This window comes from Bufo gargarizans, chromosome 2 (genome assembly GCF_014858855.1).
Source record: "Bufo gargarizans isolate SCDJY-AF-19 chromosome 2, ASM1485885v1, whole genome shotgun sequence".
NCBI classification, from domain to species: domain Eukaryota; kingdom Metazoa; phylum Chordata; class Amphibia; order Anura; family Bufonidae; genus Bufo; species Bufo gargarizans.
Window position 1 is genome coordinate 509,910,510 of NC_058081.1, and position 17,791 is coordinate 509,928,300.

General features: G+C 41.0%; 1 protein-coding gene across 2 annotated transcripts in view; it reads right to left on the minus strand.

Moving 5' to 3' along the window:
- The window catches only part of CRACR2A (calcium release activated channel regulator 2A), a 181,379-nt gene that overhangs the window by 52,052 nt on the left and 111,536 nt on the right, over positions 1–17,791 (minus strand). For both annotated transcript variants that reach the window (XM_044277943.1, XM_044277942.1), the window contains exons 5-7: positions 12,983–13,129; positions 8,769–8,859; positions 5,185–5,280 (exon numbers count right to left, since the gene is read on the minus strand). In XM_044277943.1, the coding sequence (XP_044133878.1) occupies positions 5,185–5,280; positions 8,769–8,859; positions 12,983–13,129 (334 nt within the window). The remainder of the gene's footprint in view (positions 1–5,184; positions 5,281–8,768; positions 8,860–12,982; positions 13,130–17,791) is intronic.

The window sequence follows — 17,791 nt, forward strand, 5'->3', positions numbered from 1 at the left end:
TAATACATTATACTAGCAACCAATGACGCCGTGCGCTCATGCTGTCAGGAGGAATCCCGGCCGGGTTTCCACGGTCCACTCTCGGCCGCGGAACACGGCCGTGTGCATGAGGCCTAAGACTATTAAAAGGACAGTGCCTACATTTGAAAAATGAATGTGGAGACTGCTAACATATTAGTAAACCATAAAAAAAATGTATCCTGAAAACTGTTCTGGGTTCAATGAGTTGTTTCATAAAGACCTTCCATGTTCATATGGTCATTTAGGGCATATGGATATTAATGGAGGGGTGACTGCTCAAGAACTCCTAAATGAGCCAGAGCAGGGAACCACTAAGTAAGAGCTGCTCCCACTCTGACAACCCAGTCTATCCATGTTATATTACATAGCTGGCCATTCATTGCAAGAATATAATACAACTGAGAAAATATACTAACTCATCCTTGGGGTTTTCAGGAGCAAGATCTGTGGTGGTCAGCGACTTGCCAGACAATACTCTCAACTGAAGATTTGGCAGACTTCTATCTAATGGGAATCCTATGTTAGTTATATCAGCAGCAGGATCATACAGTGTATGCACCTGTTAAAGCAGGGCATGTGGACAGTGTTGGCGCACCTTAAAGGTGTTGTTCAGGATTTTACTATGGTTTGCTTATAGGACATCAATATCACATTGGCAGAGGTCCAGGGTGTTGGGCACCAACTGATCAGATATTAATGGTCTATCCTAAGGATAGGCCATCAATATCTGATTGGTGGGTCCCCAGCACCCTGCACTCTCAATGTCCTTTCCTGAGAATAGGCCCACCATAGTAAAATCCTGAACAACACCTTTAGGCATTATTCACACAGTCAGTGTTTGGTTCGTGACTGGGAGCCAAAAATAGGAGTGGATCCTCCACCAAGATGAGGTATAATGGAAGTATTTACACCTGTTCTGAATTTTTGATCCGCACATTGTTTTGGCTCACAATTATTGATGGAAAACACAGACCAAACACTAATGTGTGAATAAGTCCTTCAGGACACTGTATATACCACATGGGGTACACATACTACAGTGTGAGAACCTAGGGCAGGGATGGAAACCTCTGGCACTCCAGCTGTGGTGAAACTACGACTCCTAGCATGCTGCATTCATTTCTATGGAGTTCTGAGATGCCAGGGATATAAGGCAAATGATTTATATAAAGAAAGGATCAAAGAAAAAATTTCAAAGGGAATTGATCCTAGAGGTGGACATATAAAACACCTCAAAAAGAGTTTGTCTTTAATTTAATTATATTGTGCAATCAGTAAAACATGGTACAAACGTCTATGCAGAAATATAAATACATTTATTATACAATAACTTAGAATACAATCAAAGCTTAATCAATATAAAATTCAATAATATGCAATAACAGGCAGTAATATGTAGTGCCATATATTCGCCACTAGATGGCTCTAACACAAATACCAGCGTTCCTTATTACCTCTCAAACATAAAATGTAATACAACCGTCTAAACCACAATTATGAGATATACTTTCAGTTGACACAGTTAACTCAATAGTGATTAGGGTAGCTAATCATACGAATCCTTGCTCTGCTCAAACTATGACCAATCTTGGATATCGGGTAGTATTGCGACACAACTTATAAATTATCAGGCCTGATATTGACTATGGAATGTGAATATTTCAATCAGAGAGTTTCCCCGATATCAATATTAGATCTTTTATTCAGTAATATGCATCTTTACTGAATAGTGATAATATTGATGTAGGACTTTTAACATTATACATCCGCACTAAAGCGGGGAGTTACTAAATATCAGGCCAATTAATTCAATCAATACTATACATAATAAAGTAATATGTTACCCAGGAATGTAGATAATATGCAGAGTCTAAGGGAAGTCCGCTGTAAAATCCGTTCTGATCATTGTGATTTTTCTTCTAGGGTCTCTCCTTTCTTTCTTCTCTCCTTTTTTTTCTTGTGTGTGGTTTATTATCAAAAACTTATTAGTTAGACACACCTTCCCAACTTGGAGTTTTCCAATCATTGTCGGTTAGGCGTGTACATATGATAATGACTGTGATGTCACTGTATCACCCAGAATGCATTTCTGATGTTGGTGTAATGTTACTTATTTATACCTAGGTGGCACTATTGCATAAGCTATTAGCATCATTACTAGTAAGGGTTAAATGTCCAGGTCTGACTTCATCTTACATTCCATACACATAACATATGGATTGCTAAATCAGAGCTACAGCGAATAACTTTGACACATGTACCAATTAAAGCATAGACACTAATGTACCAATTAAAGCATAGACAGTAAGGTACCAGTTTACACATTTCCCAAACTATAAAATGTATGGTACTCATAAGAATATAATAGACCTTGTACTCTCACAGACATGTGTGTCTCCCCTGTCACTTTAACGGTTGATTGATTGTTAGTTACAAAAACACTGCCTTCCCTGAACGGAGAGTCATTAACAAAGTTTATACCTAAAATTCTTCTCATCATGTTTTAGGAGTGTATGCGTTCCTAGTGAGAAATATATAAGATACCGTATTTTTCGCCCTATAAGACGCACTGGCCCATAAGACGCACCTAGGTTTTTTGGGAGGAAAATAAGAAAAAAAAAATGTTTAACCAAAAGGTGTGCTGTGTGTTTGGTGGGTTTGGAACTAATGGTGGTCTGTGGATGGCACTATTACTGGGGATCTGTGGATGATGGACACTGTTATGGGGGGATCTGTGGATGACAGACACTGTTATGGGGGGGATCTGTGGATGACTGACACTGTTATGTGGGGGATCTGTGGATGACGGACACTGTTATGGGGGGATCTGTGGATGACAGACACTGTTATGGGGGGATCTGTGGATGACGGACACTGTTATGGGGGATCTGTGGATGACGGACACTGTTATGGGGGGGATCTGTGGATGACGGACACTGTTATGGGGGGGATCTGTGGATGACGGACACTGTTATGGGGGGGATCTGTGGATGACGGAAACTGTTATGGGGGGATCTGTGGATGACGGACACTGTTATGGGGGGATCTGTGGATGACGGACACTGTTATGGGGGGATCTGTGGATGACGGACACTGTTATGGGGGGATCTGTGGATGACGGACACTGTTATGGTGGGATCTGTGGCTTGCACTGTTACAGGGGGATCTGTGGATGGCACTGTTACAGGGGGCTGGGGGGGATATGTGGGTGGCACTGTTATATATGTGCCATCCACAGACCCCCCAGCCAATAACAGTGCCATCCACAGACCCCCCCCAGCCCATAACAGTGCCATCCACAGACCCCCCCAGCCCATAACAGTGCCATCCACAGACCCCCCTAGCCCATAACTGTGCCATCCACAGATCGCCGCCGCCAGTATACTAAAATAAGATGTCATATTCAAGTAATACTTATTAAACATGCCCCCTCAGTCCTATTACTACCTTACATCCTAATCGCTTGTGTAGAATTCAGGCAGGCAGGCCGGGCGGCCGGCGCGTCTCTCACTGACGTCACTTGCCTGCGCCGCCTGCTTCATTCATAAAGTAGGCTGCGCAGGCACGTGACAAGAGTTACGCTGCCGCCCGCCCGGCCTGAATTCTACAGCAGCGATTAGGATGTAAGGTAGTAATAGGACTGAGGGGGCATGTTTAATAAGTATTACTTGGATATGACATCTTATTTTAGTATACCGGAGCGGTGGGGCTGGGATACTACACTGACTGAACCACCCCGCCACTATTGCCAGCCCCCAGATCCTCCTCCCAGTCCCTCCCCGAGTCCCCGCTCGCTCGTACATCGCAGCTTGCGATGTAAAACTGCAAGCATTCGCCCCATAAGACGCAGGGGCATTTCTCCCCCATTTTGGGGAAAGAAAAAGTGCGTCTTATGGGGCGAAAAATACGGTAATAGATGCATTGACATCCTTCATAATATTTAACAATATAAAACAATACATATGTCCTATTGATTATCTTATGCTAAAAAAAAAAATAAGGTTCATTATATGTGTTATAGGAAGGCGCAAGGGACCATTGTGGATGGAAGGTATGCTTCACCGAGGTTCCTGGCCTCGGTGAAGTAAGAGCTGGTATTTTATGTGTCAGCAGCAGCTATTGCTAATTGACACCTTGAGAGTTAGCATGTCTGTCATAGCTGATCCAGGACGGCTTTTACTGGGAGTAGTCAAAGTGTTGGGTGGGTGACTACTCCCCATGTTCCAGGCCGGATTTTGCTAGGAATAAAAATCAGCCAGCACTGCCAGGTGCATGGATTTACCTCCCTCTGACAGTGGAGCTCAGGAGTCTGTGTGTCTGCATGAAGGCTTGCTACCTGTTTGGCATGAAAACAGGTTGGTGCTGCTATCAGCAAGGACTCTTTGAGGCAGAATTGCTGCATGGTGTGAATTAACACCAACATCGCAAGGTGACTTTTTGTTTGATTATGACTGCTTGTTTTGTCACTTGCCTAAAGTGTGAATAAAACACTGAACTGTTTGATCCAAATAACTTGTTGCCTCTATACTGTGTCCGCTAATCCCATCTACCAGAGCGAAACCCCACCGTGTATACAGACACCACAGATTTTCTGCTTCACCAATAGACATCAACTGTAGGGGTAATTAGTACCAGATACGTCTAGAGAAAATCCTTATCTTAGTCATAAATCTATAAGGAGACAAGAATGACTCTTCTCAGACTGGTACATCAATAGAGAAGAAACCTTATGAACAGTGTCCTTTCCATGAACCTATTTCGGCCAACTTTAACAATACATACAAAAATTGTGAATATTTCACAACATGGCCTCTTATATATAATCAAATCCACTATAATTATGATTTTTAGACATACATGCTATAAAAGGCACAACAGAGAACAGTCAAGCAAGTGTGCATCTTGGGAGTTGCAGTTTTACCACAGATGGAGTGCTGGAGGTTAGCCATCACAGACCTATGGTGTATCATTATGAATGAAGCTGATTAATCCATAGAGTACAATTTACATTTAATGCAATTACAGCAAACAATCCGCAGCTGTTGGTCATGACAACTGGCCAATGAGCAAACAAGAACCTACTAAAGGAGTGATATGGAAAGTATGTACTGTGGTGGAGTTACCCTGACATTAGCCAGATTTTAAGTAAAGAAGTGTAGATACCCTTTTTTGCTTAAGCACTAGATGCTCCAACTCCTGTTCCTTGTTCTGCAGCTTCTCTTCCAGCATTTGGCTGCGTGTTTGAAACCTCTCTGTGTCCTAAATATAACAAAAATATAATAAAGAATGTAACAAATTTATATTAACAAATGTATAGCTTTAATTGTTAATAAACAGGAAGGTAGGTTCTCATGGTCTCAAATTTTATGACACCATAAAAAGGCACCCATAGAAGTCTGTGCACACTGTACCTCTGAATGCATCAGTACAGTTCATATTCATCCAAATACTTGAAAAGCTGTGGAAATGCAAAATTGTGGGTGGGTTCAGCAGTATTTTTGCCAGTGTTTTTCTGTACGTTTTTTTTTTTACAGTGAAAAATATGGAATCCAGATGTTAAATGTTGGCCAATAGTATAATATAAACCTCCCACAACAAACATTGCATTTTTTTGTGTGGTGTTTTATAATAGAATTCCGTTTTTGGGGTTTTTTTTGTCTGTTTTTTAGTTTTTTACCCTTGAAGTTTATTATTTAATCCCAGCATGCCCTGGGTTTAATGTTTTTTCAGGTGCTTTCCCATAGACCACTCTATAAGGAAAAATAAATGGATAAAAAAAACAGCAATAAATTGTTGTGTGAATAATGTAACAGCGTCCTCGGTGCAACATTGTCCCCCTGCTCGCCACCACGGTTCCGGGCGCCGTGCTCACCTGTGATCATGATCTGTGCTTCCCTGTCTCTGCTGCTGCTCTAGAGATTCCGCTCCTCAGCTTCCAGTCTACCTGAATGCTGCTTGTGCTCGGCTGCTGTACGCATTACTCCTTGGGCGGGGCTGTGTTGTGTTCCCACTTGTGTTCCTGACTACGTGCCTCTTTCCTAGACTACGCTCTTCATCTAATCCCTGCCTGCTTGCATCGCTCCTCCTGTTGCCGACCCGGATTGTCTGACTTCATTCCTGTGCCGCCTGCCCTGACCCATTGCTTGTCTCGATTATGTCTCTGCCTCATCTTCCAGTTCCTGTCTGTGTTGCTCCTGGTAACGACCCTGCCTGTCTAACCATGCCTGTACTGTCAGGTACCTTTGCAGGTATGTCCTGGTTCGCCTGGACCAGCTGCTACTGACTCTGGGACTGCCCTGGAGTGGTACCTGGCAATTACCCTAACGGCAAAGTCTATCCTCACCATAAGAGGCTCTAGCGAAAACCAGGGTAAAGCCAGTCCATAGCACAGTGGGTTCACATCCGCTGACCGTGACAAATAAAAAACACCACCCTCAGAAAATTTCTAAAAATGCATTCATTTTCAAAACAGGAAAAAAATATAGTGTGGCAGCACCCTGAAGGGGTTACCAACTTTAAACAATCCTGTTTTATTAAAAAAGGTCCCCTCATGATATGGAACTTTGATCTTATGATACCCCCACTGTTGAGCTCCTTAGAGATCAGATGTATTATCCAAATCGACAATACCTTTAAAGAAACACTCTAAGCAAAACTGTGTTATACCTACTGCAAGGCCTGACGAAACAGCGCTGGGGGTCAAGCATGAAATATAAAATGCATCTTTTTGATCATGCCATGCTCTGCCCCCTCAGACCTCCTGATAGGAATAACACCATGTATTAAATTTTCTCAGTGTCCAAATATTCTTAAAAATGTTTTCTGAGGATTTTTGTAAAATAACTTTGTAAAATAAAAAAAAATATCCTTAAGTATAGATGTATTCATATTATACAACAAAAAATACAATTTGGCCCCGGGTGTCAGTAGATATAAAGAATGTCACAATTCTCTATCTAATGGCTAAATCCAATGTGAAATGCATTATAGATTTTTTTGTTTTTTCATTGTTCAGCCATTGCTCAGGCTCCCATTAAAAGCCATTAAGAAAGAAAATGATTGCTGTTAGCAACGCTCACAAGAGATACCGAACAGACTCAGGGCTCTTCCTTTTTCATTTAAAATATATTTTTCTACAAAGACTCAATTAAGTTGTGTTTCCTGAAAGTAAAAACCACAGCCTCTAAGTGTTCCATTAATGCATTTCTGGCTGCATTAGAAAGTCAATTTATTTATAAGATTAAAAAACCCTAAAATAGGTTAAAAAACATTTCTTATCAATATGATGATGACTGACAATTTTTGGTCTGTTATAATAATGTTTCTGAAAACAGACAAAGATATCTATTGCATGAAATAGAAATATGTATCTCTTAAAGAGGTTGTTAATTATTCTGCCTCCATTTGCACCAGGTTAGTATTGTATTGTCCGATGTACAGTGGTAAAAATTGGTCATGTGATATGTTGGTATAATACTGTCATGGTGGCAATATGGTTACGATATGGTGGCAATATCTGACCATAGTCTGGCAGCATTATTTAGTCACAGTGGAATGGTCATAGTTAGTCATGATTTGGTGGTATTATTCAATTGCATTATAGTGGTTACATTTTATCATGATCTGGAGGTATTATTTAGTCACAGTATAGTTTATCCAGCCTTTGTACAGTACCCTAAACCAGGATACTTGAAAAAAGTTCTTGTTCTATAATGTTATGTAACATTATTTAATATGTTAATGTCATGTAATGTACTAGCATATCTCTGCATGGATCAAATGATTAACCATCTTGACTCAGCCCCTGCATGAAGGTGTGGGTCTTGGGTCTGCCCCTAGCTCAGTCGGTTTGTAATGAGTTACTGTAGCTGTAGCTTACAGGACCTGGCCAAAGTTTCAGAGAATCACCTTCTCTGAAGATTATCCACTTTTACAGTACTCCAGAAGGAGAGAGAACCAAGAAGGTCCAGAATCTGCATGGCCGAGCATTATAGTCAGTCAGTAAGGTAATTGCTGTTTAAGGCTGCTGCAGACTATACTGCAGTGAGAGGAACATTGCTAAACACCCGTTAAACTTGGACATTGTTCTGCCATCCATATCTCAATCTTCTATCCTTCAGCTGGCAATTACAGCCACCATTGCAAGAGTAATATTGCCAGCCTTAGATTCTGCAGAAAGAGACTTTGGAAAGAGAGAGAGGAAAGGAGTACTACAACTCCATTCACTGAATAAAGGTCAAAGAAGGTTTATATTGAACAATCACTGCCTGAGGGAACATTTAAATAAAACAAAAAAAATATTTTACTAACTTATTTGTAAAAATATAGGGAAAGATAACTTGGTGAACCCAGTATTTGTTATTTGGTCACAGCATGGTGGTAACATTTGTTCATGGTCTGGTAGTATTATACAGCCTGGTATACTGCAGAAGATATTAATCATTAGAATATAATCCATAATTGTGAATCTAAACTCCATTCTCAAGCTAAAATTGAGAAACTAAAAACAAAAAGGAATTACAGGACTATATTGATATAGTATGGAATAAAATATATAACTCAGGGGACCATGACCTTTATGCTGGAAATAGTTATCTCTCCTGAACACAAATGTCTTTATCCTAAGGCAGAACCTAAAAACAGACATTATTACACTTACAAAGATCATGAAAGATATATTGCAAGGTCAATGTACATGATGGTAAAAACGTTTTGTTTTACCATACAGCAGAGACTACAGAACTTACTTGTAAGAGAAATTGTTCTTTCTCGGTTTTTATTTGATGTTCCATCTCTTCATATAAATTCTGAATTTCATTATCATAAGTTGCAATTTTCCTGGACAATTGGGAGTGAAAAAAGACATGTGAATGTCACTTTCGTAAATACATTACATATCTAAAAATGTATCATTCAATAAAACTCAATTGACCAATGAGACACTGGCCAACTAAAGTACTGGTGTGGATCTTGTGTGTTTTCCAGATTTACAAATGGCTCAATATCCTTTAGATTCCTATGAATATGTCTAGGAAGTGTAACATTATTTAGATCACCACCCATCATTGCAGTAAAGAATGGTCTTTTATAGTGGTGCGCCTCCAAAAGAAGAGACCAAATTGAAAAATTGTCACACAAAAATCTGGTCTAGGTCTTCTCAAAAAGGTGGCCATTTGGAGAGGTTGTATTAGATGTTTTTCTTCCTATAGATGAGAAAGTTCTTTGTCTCATGGATAGTGAACCACTATATTTGAATGAAATGTATTGTGTGAGAACTGTCTTCGCTTTTACTTATGTATATATTTGCTCTTGACATGCTTCTTCAGCTCTTGGTGGCTTTCTTCAGATTTATTCCCCAGTATATGGTCAACCATTAGCTGGTAATAGCTAGGAGGGGCCAACAGGAGATAATAAGAAATGACATGTTCCTCACAATCACAGAGGTCCAAGCAGTTAAAGCCTTACTGATAGGATATTGATGGCATAACCTAAATAGCTTTCCATATATGCTAATCAGTCTAGGGAATTACCTTTAATACTTAATAATTGCCTAACGGATGTTCCCATCTCAGCTATTCATGGAGGAGTTAAGGAAACATCTGAGAGAACTGTGCTTAACGGTTACATTTTATAGAAATAGATTGGAGCTACACTGTACACAGCAAGCTTTGCTGTTTCCGTAGCTTCCATTCACTTTGATGGGATTCATGAAAACAGAGAAGCACAGCGAGCTACGCTGTCTCCATAACTCCAACCACCACATAAGATAGGTGTCAAATCAGGGCCACCATCAGGACATTACTAGTGGTACTGCAGAGGCCCAGGACTCTGACATTGGCAGCCTCATTAATATTCACATGAGCGCAGTGAATATTAATTAATCATTGTCTCTCTCTCTCCATATGAGTTTGGGGAAGGGCCCTCTCCCAGCACAAACATTTTTACTAAAGAAACAAATTTACAGGTCTTTGAGGGAATGTGAACCCCAGACCTTCTATATGGCAGAAGGAAGATATACCATTACACTATAGACCTAGCATGTTAGAACGATAAGATTTTCTATTCTTAAAGATCATCTGTCACCATGATGAACCCTATTAAACCAGGCCAGTAAGGTTGATCATGCTAATTATAATGACACCTTTCTTTTGACTTTATGTTGATCTTGCCAACAGAAGTGATTTAAATGAAGAGGAAAAAATTGTGTCATTTTTATTTAAGTTGGTTACCAATGTGTTCACTATACTGTAGAAGTAATTATGATTACAGTGATACCAAATACTGTTTTCTGATATTTAATAGTAAATATTTATTGTAATGGGTTTTTCTCCATTATATTTTTCTAACATCGACTTTGATACATTTTACATAAAATAAAAAGTTATATAAAAGTTTCATTTTTCTGCTATAACTTTTAATAGAGAATGTATTTCAAAGGTACATACTGGGAATTGAACCCCAGACCTTTTGTATAGGAGGCAACAGGAACCTTAGGCTACTTTCACACTGGTGTTTTGGTTTCCATTCGTGAGATCCGTCCAGGGATCTCACAAGCGTCCAAAATGGATCAGTTTTGCCCTTAATACATTCTGAATGGATAAGGATCCACTCAGAATGCATCAGTTTGGCTCCGTTTTGTCTCTATTCTGCTTGCAGTGTTTTGGTGTCCGTCTGACGAAACTGAGCCAAACGGATCCGTCCTGACACACAATGTAAGTCAATGGGGACAGATCCGTTTTCACTGACACAATATGGCACAATAGAAAACGGATCTGTCCCCCATAGATTTTCACTGGTGTTCAAGACGGATCCGTTTTGGCAATGTTAAAGATAATACAAACTGATCCGTTCTGAACGGATGCATGCGGTTGTATTATCTGAACTGATGCGTTTGTGCAGATCCATGAGTATAGAAGGGTTCTTTTCAAGCATAGACATGTTTGTGCCTAAATAGCATGTTTTTTTCTATACAGGTATAATGTTAAATAAACAGAAATGCTACATAATAGCTACTAGACACAGACAATTCTATTCAAACATCTGAGTTTTTCTATAAAGGCAACAGCCTTACCCAGTACTGTATGGAAGGGTTCTGTAGTTAGTGTAGGATTTTTTGTGTCAAAATAGTATTTTTTTTCTTCACAGGCATAATATGAAATAGTACTAATATATAGTAGTTACTACGCACAGAATTCCAATAAATTTATCAAAATTCTATTAAAACATCAGAATGTTCTTACACAGTATCGGTAAGGCTATTGCTGGCTATTCAGAAGGGCTGGGGTTCAATTCCTAGTACATACCTATCAAATATTTTTTTTTAGTAAAGGTTAAGGGAGAACTTTAATTTTCCAACTTTTATCTTTTATTGTTATGAAAAAGAATAATGGAGCAAAAACAATTACAATAACCGTGTTTTTGTGATATACTTACTATTTAATATCACAAAACAGTAGATTGTATCCCTGTATATATAATAACCCGTACAATATAGTGAACACATTATTTATGGTGATCAGTAGAGATGAGCAATGTTTTGAATAATTTGGTTCAGCAGTGTCACCAAAGTTCACAGAGAAATTCAATTAGTTACTAATTAATTGTCACAAATCATTATAAATCAGCTATACCCAAGCCACTCTGCCTTACTATACAGCCACACGGAGTGGCAGTGCTGTGGGCAGGTTGCGGCCATGATGTGGTAAAGAACCGCATGACCAGTTAGCCTGCAGCTGCCTTTCATGTAATAATGAAGCCCTCACTGTACAGTCGGTCTTTATTGTTAATGGCCGCGTGGCATTGCATTGCTGGTATGGGATGGGGCTGGTTAGGTGGGGGCACAATATGCAAATTATTGCTGTTCTGGCCTGCAATCTCCTGCAGGTTATTTGACAGTAAACACAATACAAATCAACTTTGGTATACCCACTTCCTTAACCCCAGCACTCTCCTGCCCTACAGGTGGGAGCCCTTCTTCTGCCATCTGCTTTCCCTCCTTTTCCACATCATCTAATATCGATGAGAATATGTCATCAGGAACATCCAGCATCTCCTCTCTCTGCACCTTGCTGACATTTCTAGGACATAGAGACTTTGAAGGATGATACGGAAGAAGTTAAGCCCGCAAAAGATGAGGATAGTCAGCATTAAGACCTGTCCCCTCTAAGGCACGCTGGCAGTGGAATAATAAAGGCTTTCATCTTATTGGTACTGAATTACATATCTTAGTTTACAGCTGATGTAGGAATAAGTAAACGTAGAATTAAATAAATAACACTGATGCAGAATAAGTCTTTCTTCACTGTCCCTGCATTCTCCTTGCAGTCTCTCTGCACTGTCCCTGCACTCTCCCTGTTCTCTCCATCTCTAATATTCTTCTATTAATCATTTTCAGCAACACTGTCTCCAGCACATGAGAGATTGTTACGTCTCTCCCTATGTTCAGCTCACAGGACAATGGTGGAGACTGCACGGGGTGAGGGTTTTATAGGGCAGTGACATCATAGGGGATGGCTACCTGCAGACTAGCTGGCTGCATGGTATTATGGAAAATCGTGTTCCCAGGCTTGTCTCCTCTACACTTGGTTTCGCTTTGTAACATGTGCAGCCGCCACTTTAGGAAAACCTGATTCGTTACCACGAAGGGCGAGGAAATTTGAATTTGTTGGGAATCGAAGTTTTCCTAAACTTTGAACCAAATTCTGCTCTGAATGCTTTGCTTCGCTCAACGCTAGTGATCAGTAAACAGCAGAAATAAAAAATATGCAAATCCCCCCACACACACACACATTTAACTCATAATAAAAGCTGACATAAATTAAAATCTTACTGATGTGTATGGTAAAATGGCTTGAGGCAAAACAAAAAGTTATTGCTATAAATTTGCCTGTTCTGGTCCCCAACATTCCTCATGGCAGCCCTGGCTGAGATGAACATATCCCTTTTTTTTCAGTTTACTAACTTTTTGAGTGCACACTCCATTTCATTCTTTTCCTCATTGGCTTCTTGAAGTTGTGAAAATACTCTGGTGAGGAATTCTTCAAAACTTGAAAGCAGATGAGGTTCATCCCTTCTTAAATCCATCCACAAGCGTTTTATTTTATTCTCACTGCAATAAAGAGGATATCCTTGTGACAACTTTTGAGCTAGGTGACCAAATTGGAAAAAAAGGGGTCATTCCACTGAATAAAGCTGCTTTCACACAGTCAGTGATCGGTCAGTGTTTGATCAGTGATTTCCATGAGCGATTGTGAGCCAAAACCAGATACGGGTCCAACACAGAAGAGGTGCAAATCTCTCCATTATACCTTATCTCTGTGTAGGCTTCAAACACTGATCAAACACTGATTGTGTGAAAATAACCTTAGGCTGTAAAACATTCAAATTCGCAGCAACCCCTTAAAATTAGCAGTTTTCATGGCATAATGAAACTTGTAGTTCCACTTCAGCTGAAGCACCACAGGTTGCAGAACTAGGATGTAAATGTACAAGACATATACATTCCCATTTATGATATCTTGCATTAAAAACAACACTTAAAGCTTTTACAATTATGATAATATAAAAATGTGCAACATTTGTAGTTACTAGTGGTATATACATGTTACTTTAGAAAGCCCGCACCCATAAGCTCAGCAGCAAGGATTTAAATCAGTATGTCTCCACAGAAAAAGCGAAGAGGTAGAGAAGCTTTTTTTATAGAGAATGACTGGTGGTGGACCTGCTGGTGACTGATAATAGTATGGTATCGAACATGGCTGAAAGGAAGTAACTTGTATCAGAAACTAGAATAAAACAGCAGAGCTCAGAATATAAAAGCAGCACACATATATGCATGAGCTTTAAAGAGTCACTGCACTTTCACACAATTTAATTTAATAGAGAACGGTGTAAATAGCTAATTTCTAAATCACATCATTTAAAAAAATATGTCTACATCCACCTAAAAAAAGGCTGTAAAGTCATGGCCACTAGGGGTCTCACTTCCTCTTAATTTGCAGTTCACTGCCTGTTGTCAGGCAAGATCTGTAGAAGATGGCTGAAAAAAAGTAGGACTTGTCAGAGCGACTCTAGCTGAGATCCTGAGCCTAATAAAATAACTGCTTTTAAACATCACAAGAGCCTCCTGCTTTTCTGTAACTGTGATGTATCCCTCCTTATCAGCTTTCTGAGCTCCCTAGAATAAAACAAACATAGTGGGAAGCAAAGGAAGTGAGATCACTGTATACAGTATTGGCAAAAGGGAGACACCTACTGCTTCTGAGAGAAAGTTATCTAGCTGTGCAGCTGCAACAAGAAGTAATATTGCTGAAAGAGACTTTAAGTAAGCCCAAACATAACTGTTCTTTCGCACTTATGATTGTACAAAGAAGCACAGCCATTATGCAAACTTTTTCTTGAAAACTCAGGTATGCTTTAAAAGGAGTCTGTCACCTAATCTGAGCCTTTAAGACTGCTCAGATCAGGTTATAGACTCCTGTGCCCCTATTACAATGGTACCTTTATTTGTGTTGTCCCTCCCGGAGATCTTCCAAAAAAGACTTTTAAAACTTATGCTAATGAGGTTAGGCAAGTGCCCATGGGCAGCGATACTGCAACAAGAGCCCAGGCCCATCGACGATGTGCACAGAAAACCACATCTATTTCACCCCTCTGGCCACTGCTGACAGCAATATTACCTGCGCTACATCTCCTGTATAACGTTTGCGCATCCTTTTTTCTAGCCGCTGGTGACAGCGACATTACCTGCACTACATTTCATGTATAACGTTTGCGCATCCTAAATATCTGTGACATTCAGTCTAATTTATTTGCGCATACACTTACAAAACCAGCGCTACTGTACGTGTGACATACTTGCAAGCATATATACCATTTAATATGCTCAAGGCGAGTAGTAAGGGACGGGAAGTGGCCGTGCTGCTGATGGTGCACACAAAGGCCGTGGTCCTGGGCATGGTGAAACTGTGCCTGCTGCCAGAGCAGAAGAAACACACTCATCCACAATACCTAGCTTCATGTCCCAGTTTGCAGGGCGGCGCAGGACACCACTCTCGAAGTCACACCAGTGCGACCAGGTGGCCGGTTGGATTGCAGCAGATAATGCTTCCAGTCGGTAAAGCACCACCCTGTCTTCCACAAAGTCCAGTCTCAGTAGCCAAGAGTCTGGTCAACAGAATCCTCACCCTGATCCTCCTTCCGCCCACCATGGAGAGTCTTGGTAAACAAGTGATTCCACACTCGTATATTTCGAGGAGCTCCTTTCATCGCCATTCCTTGATTTGGGCCTCTCGCCAAGCCCGCTTGAAGAGGGCTATGAGGAGATCTTGTGCACTGATTCCCAAACTCTTGAGCATTCACAGTCAGAAGAAGATGACGGTGGGGAACGGCAATTAGTGTTTCACGAGGTGGAAAAGGATGATGAGACACAGTTGCCAATAAGTCAACGGCAATTAGTATCTCAAGAGGGTGATGATGAGGATGAGACACAGTTGTCAATAAGTGAGGTTCTTGTTAGGTCAAGTCAGGAGGATGACCAGAGTGAGGAAGTGGAAAAGGAGGTGGTGGACGATGAAGTCACTGACCCAACCTGGGAAGGTGGCAAGCTGAGTGAGGACAGCAGCACAGAGGGGGAGGGATACACAGCACCGCAACAGGCTGGAAGAGGCAGTGGGGTGGCAAAAGGGAGAAGGCGGGCCACACCAAACAGACCCGCAACTGTTCCCCGGAGCACCCCCTTGCGGCAATCTTCCTTGTCAAGGGGTAGGTGTTCCGCATTCTGGTGCTTTTTTTAGGAAAATGCGGACAATAATAGAATTGTCATTTGCAACCTGCGCCGTACCAAAATGAGCAGGGGCATGAACACTAGCAAGTACAACCTCACCACCACCAGCATGATCTGCCGCATGGCATCAAAGCACCCTAATAGCTGGGCCGAACACCTGGGTCCACAATCAGTGTCTGCGGGTCACACCACTGCCTCCTCTTCCCCTGTGTTACATGCTGGCCAATCCCCTGTCCAAGAAGCAAGCCTCCCGCCATTCACCTGGAACTTCGCAAGCACCATCAGCGTGACTCCTGACCTGAACCGCATGCTGTTGCCTGCGGTCTAGTTTGGTTGTTCAACCACAGGTGAGGGCCGCTAGTATGTTGCCTCACTTGTGGTTGCCGCTGGCAACATAAGGTATGTGGCAGTAGAGCAGCTGGAGCTGGTTGCTAGGCTGCTCATTGTTATAGCATGCGGTTGTCTCAGGCAACTTGTGTTATATGTGTGCACTTTCCTGTTTGGTGTGCACAGGGTTTATTTGTGTGTGCACTTTCCCTTTAAGTTGCTGTCTTCCCTTTGCCTGGTGTAGGAAGGGTTAACTCCCTTCTTTGTGTGAACACTGGGTGTGTCTGTGTCTGGGTGTGGCTACATGGGCTATTTAGCCTCAGTTCAGATCAGTAGTCTGAGGGGTACTTCAGCCATGGTTAGCTGGAGTCATCCTCCTGGTTATTTACCATCTGCCAGTGAGGGCCACCCTTGTGGTCATAAGTTTATGCTATACATGATGTTATGAAGGTGTGTCTTTGGTCTCCTTGTTTATTGCAGCTTATGGTCCTGGGTTCCTGTGTGATGTGTGGTGTGTGCTGTGTCCGTTTGTGTTCTTGTGGACAGCAACGCTTCTGCATGGGTTCCAGGCTTTGTGTCTGTGGCAGGTAGGTGTTGTACTTGTTGCATTTACCTGCCATTGCCATAAGCTATCTTTGCCCCCCTTTCTTTGTAGCTTGGCCAGTGAGACTCCTGTTCTTGTAATATACTTATCTCACACGAGAGGTTCAAAGGGCAGGGATGATTGTGGAATCAGGAGCTGCCCATCCCAAACACCCACTAGGGTCAATTTCATAGCAAGGCAATTTACTTCCTAGTATACTGGTGGGGGGAAACCCACACAAACATAGGGACAGCATACAAACTCCTACAGATGTGGATCATGGTCAGATTTGAAACCAGAACCCCAGTGCTTCTAGGCAACATATAAGTACATTATACATCATGAAGTTGAATTGGAATGGGTAAACTTTGCTCACAATATAGGTTTAATTTCCATTTTACATTCATCGCCTACTGCCTAAGTGACTTTGTTCCTATAATTGTACAACAGGTTACTCCTGTAAAATTACTTGTATTATGTAGAACAAGAAAAAACTTCCTGACCCTTGTGCTAAATAAAGTAAATTACGCATTTGCTATGGAAATAATTTTGTGTAATGATTGTGAAAGCAATAATGTGTTCTTTCAAATGGTCAAAAAATGCCCGGTCTATTTCCTGCTTGCCGTTGGGTCGTTATGAGGGTTTGTGTAATTGCTGGCTCACAAATTATCCAGCATTGTAACAAACTGAAAAGTTTCATATTTAATTAGCGTCAGACCGACTATAATTTTTACCCACAGTTTAATTATGTCATGATTACAAAATAAAGTACTTTCAGGCAGCCACCAATTGAACTGAGACCGGGAAATGGTCAGTTTATGACTTAAAGGGGGTTGTCCTACAAAAAATATTACTTTTGTAATTGTATGTAATAAAAAATTTAGTTTAGCCATTGAGTTATTCAATAAAATCTATCTGTGTAGCGCCACCTGCTGTTTGCTCTTTTTCTTATTTCTCTGTCCTGCTTTCTGAGATGGAAACACATGATCAGTTCCATCCTTCAACTACCACCAGCGGCAGTAGAAAGGACATGCCCCCTAAGAAAGTGCACGCCTCCTAAGCTGCCAGCTTGAAAT